The sequence below is a fragment of the Epinephelus lanceolatus genome, chromosome 5 (genome assembly GCF_041903045.1).
Source record: "Epinephelus lanceolatus isolate andai-2023 chromosome 5, ASM4190304v1, whole genome shotgun sequence".
Lineage (NCBI taxonomy): Eukaryota > Metazoa > Chordata > Actinopteri > Perciformes > Serranidae > Epinephelus > Epinephelus lanceolatus.
The window spans coordinates 41450479-41454950 of NC_135738.1; the positions used below are offsets into that span (position 1 = coordinate 41450479).

At 39.3% G+C, this 4472-nt stretch overlaps 1 protein-coding gene across 1 annotated transcript; it reads left to right on the forward strand.

The window, feature by feature from the left end:
* The first annotated feature begins 225 nt into the window (after positions 1-225).
* exosc6 (exosome component 6) lies at positions 226-3497 on the forward strand. The gene is made up of 2 exons (XM_033635350.2): positions 226-770; positions 2818-3497. Exons 1-2 carry the CDS (start codon positions 493-495, stop codon positions 3362-3364), a joined length of 825 nt encoding a protein of 274 aa, XP_033491241.2. The 5' UTR covers positions 226-492; the 3' UTR covers positions 3365-3497.
* The last annotated feature ends 975 nt before the right edge of the window (positions 3498-4472 follow it).

Genomic DNA, 4472 nt, shown 5'->3' on the forward strand with positions numbered 1-4472 from the left:
CAGCAAATCTTAATTTCTATTGGACAAGCCTACTGTCAGTCTTAGCCGAGCCCGCCGCATCAATGGTACGAACTTCCCTGGTTTGGCTGATGCAATGGAAATGACACTGGTGACAGTAGCTTTTTAGATTTCTCCTCCGTTTGATAAAGACAGGTGTTAGGGCACATGTTCGTAAATAAAAAAAAAAAAGTTAAAATATTTTGTCAATAATTATTTCTCGTCGTTTCTATGCATTAATTTGGGTGTTCAGGTTTCAGCCAAGTCACTACAAGGCGTACCAACTATTTTGTAATCATTTGTGATTCTGTGACATAATATTGGAACTCTACTGCTTATTATAACATCTACACACACTTGTTTAGATCGCTGATGTAATTTCCCTCACTGCCACGCAATAGCGGAACCATTTCTCTGCTTGCTGTGTTTCCGGGGGACAGGTTTGGAGCTGGACTTGTTCACACGCTTTGCTTGGTTGATTATTTTCACTGCACCATGCCGACCGACACCAAACGTGTACGCGGCCCAGAAGTCTCCCAAAGTCCGTATCTGTTTTTGTGCAAACCGGTGGCCGTCATCCCCTCTCACGGCCCCAGAGCAGACGGTCGGCAGCGGGATCAGGTGGACGTGCGGCCCGTGTTTGTCCGTTGCGGGCTGGTGAGCCAGGCTAAAGGCTCCGCGTACATCGAGGCTGGAAACACCAAGTTAATGTGCTGCGTTTACGGTCCCAAAGAAATAGAGCGGAAAGATGAGACCGATATGAAATGTGGAAGGTATGTAGTGATTTTAGAAATGTGTTGATTTATTTTATGTGACTTGTTGAGGATCTACAACCAGTGGTGTAATGTAACGAAGCACCAATACTTCGTCCCAGTATTTTTGAGTGTCTGTACTTTACTTGAGTTTTATATTTCTGTCAACTTTTACTCTACTACATTTCCTAAATAAAATGTGTAACGTTACTTCTACCTTAATACATTTCCCCAAAGCATCTGAGTTACTTACAACAAGGCAGGAAGGAAGGAAGTAGGGAGGAAGGGACAGACGGACGGACGATTTAAAGAATGGGAGGGAAGAAAAAACAGGTTTTTTTTTTTATATCATTTAAGTTTTGAAAAAGACCTCGTTCTTCTTTATGCTCCATCTTTAAGTTGGTGTACGCGTTATAAAGAAATAAACTTTTAACTTTATAATTTTCACAATTCTGACCCCTTGCTTAGTAATTAACTGCATCTACTTGTACTTTTACTTTCAATACATAGGTGCATCTAATATTATGAAATTACTTTTGATACCCAAGTAAACTAAATATTAGATACCTTAAGATTTTTACTCAAGAAGCATCCTCTCTGTAACTTCTACCAAAATCAGTTTCTAGTCAGAAATACGTACTTTTACTCAAGTGTGGCTGTCAGATACTCCATCCACCACTGTCTACAACACAGTAAACACACACATCAAAGTTAGACTTTGTAACTTACTCTTTGTGCGTGAATTCAGCAGTGCACACTTACGCTGCTACTCTTTATGACTAGTAACTTCTGTTGGCTGAATGTTATCTCATATTAAAATACTAAAGTGAGAACACGTAATTCCAACATTGTAAAAAGATAAAAAACAGACTGATACATGAAATGTCAAAATAAAAACGGGATCTTGAATACCAAAGCAAACTTCTGGCTACATTATTTACAGGAGATATATTGCATGAACACACAGAGGCCCGGCCCTGCTGTTGTAACCATGAGGAGTATGGATCATTGTTATCTGAGAACACAAACACTTAATAACACGACCATTAGATATAAATGTTCACCAAGTGGCATCCCTTAGTGTTTGGCTTAAGAGGTATTATATCACTAATATGCTGTAAGGAGTATCATGGAGTGTTGTAAATAAGTGCTTCCCAACTGGGGGGTGCTGTTGCCAAAGTTTTGCAGGGGGGTCGTGAGGCCCTTTTGATTTTAACAGGTGTAAATCAACTTTAAATAAATACAGTAGGCCTTTATCTCAACATTTTATTTATTTCTGTAAAGGAAACTAAATGAAATTGAACCCAATTTGATTTTTTAAAACTTAGATTATTAAGATATAAACTGTAAAATAAAAGCTTCCAGGAAACAATATTCACAGAGCCTTTCTCTGCTAAACAGGCTGGTCCTGCATTGGAACAGAATGCAGTTAAAACAACCAAAGGCCTAATTAAACAGGGAAAACACTGAATTTGTCAAAGAAAAATAAGTTGGTTAAGCGTGTTTAAAAAAAAAAGTACATAATACATAGAAATGTATACTAAAAATAATGGGAAAACTCACCTCTGTTACAATATTCACATTTAATAAATGAAAAAGGCATCCCTTAAGGAAAAAGGTTGGGAACCACTGCTGTAAGTCAACAAAACATCACTAGTTACCACTATTACATTCTGTGGTGGATGAAGTATCTGAGAGCCACACTTGAGTAAGAGTACAGATTTCTGACTAGAAAAGGACTTTGGTAGAAGTTAAAGTAACCTGTTATAATATTACTTGAGTAAAAGTCTTAAAAGTATCTGATATTTACTGTACTTAAGATTCAAAAGTAATTTTATTATATTAAATGTAATCAATGTATTGAAAGAAAAAGTAAATAGTAAATAAAAAGTAAATGCTGTTATAAAAAAAGCAAGCAGTCAGAACTCTGAGGATCATGACATTTATTTCTTCTTATTATGTACACTACATAGAAAGACATAGGTTGTGGAGTAATAGTGGAGTAAAATTCTTTTACTGCTGTACATAGAAATGTATTGTAAAACTCTGTATTTCTCTGTGTATCCAGGTTGACAACTGACATGCGTTTCGCTCCATTTTCCTGCCTGGAGAGGGGCTCCTGGATTCAGGGCAGCCAGGACAAAGACCTCTCCCTGATGCTGCATGAGAGTCTGCAGCCCGCCCTGTGCCTCCACAAATATCCCCGCTCTCAGATCGAGGTCAACGTGATGGTTCTCGAGAACAGCGGTTCAGTTCTGGCCCACGCAGTCACATGCGCTTCTCTCGCTCTCGCAGATGCAGGGATCGAAATGTATGATCTGGTGCTTGGTTGTTCCATACGCCAGGATGGTGCCTCTTATGTAGTCGACCCTTCTTACATGGAGGAAAACAGCTGCAGCTCAGTCAGCGGTGAGAACCAGGGCCGTCTGACTGTTGCATTCCTCCCCAGCCTGAACCAGATATCTGGGCTGCAGTCAGATGGAGAAATGACTGAAGAGACTCTGATTGCCGGGATTCGGACCTGCATTGAGGGATGCTATAAACTGTACCCGGTCATCCAACAAGCCCTGGCCAAGGCTGTGCGCAGGGCGGCACCGCCACCATCAGAGAGCTGAGAGACTCATGAACCAACAACTGCTCAGTTCATAGTTTTTCTACTTTACAGTTTTTAGTCCTTAATTTGACAACAATGCCCATGTCTGTATTTTTGCTATTTCATTGTCTTTACATATAAATGAATGCATCTGATTTCACCTGTGCTTTCATATTAAATCATTTAATAATGCACTTATATGGTCTTGTTTGCATTTGGGTCTTGAAACTTCAAATTTGGAAAGAGAATACAGGAAAGAGCACCATGTTAAGATTTCATTAGATTAATGAAATTGCTCATCCAGTTCCTGAATGTATTTTCATGAAACAATCTACTAAGTGCAAATTAACTAAATAAATACACTCTTTTGCAAACAGGCAGACCTCGTATAAACATCCCAGATGGATTTGGTCAACAAATTGTCTCCAGCTCAGTGGAGCTGTTGCTCTGTCATTAGCTCTGCTGGAGATTAGAGTTTAAAATGGGTTTAAACCTGTGTTTTTGGGAACAAAATTACAGGACCTTTGAGACCATACTGTGTCTTGAAACTGCAGTTTAAATATCACGTGGTCTTGTCTTAACTTAGGTGCTGTGTGCTGTAGGAACATGCTTTAGGCCACTAGAGGTCACCCTACCTAAGGTTTTAGTTGCAGAGGTTTAAGAGAGGGCCTGTTCATGGGTGGGTTCTAAAACAATGTGCCTCTGGGCACAGATACACAAAGGGCCCCACCACCTCTTTTTATGGTTTTGTGGTCATTTTGTGTCTCTTTGTAGTCTTTTGGGTCTATATGAGGTTATGTTATATCTTACTGCAGTAATTTTGTGTCTTTTTTTAGGAAATTTTATGTCTTTTTTTTTTTGTCATTTTGTGCCAACTTGAGGTTGTTTTATGTCTTTTGTAGTCATTTTGTGCTGTAGAAATAAGCTAAATGCCACTAGAGGTTACCCTACCAAAAGCCCTTTTTAAACAGGAATTGTGCAAATTTGCAGGAAAGCCCAATCAGTCTTTTTTCAGCATTGGCAGTATAAAAACAAAATTGGGGAGTGCGGCAAAATGCTGCCTACCTACTTTTGTTTATAGAGAATGCACCTTTTTCGGGGCAACGGTGGGCGTGAGCAAGTAACAAAAC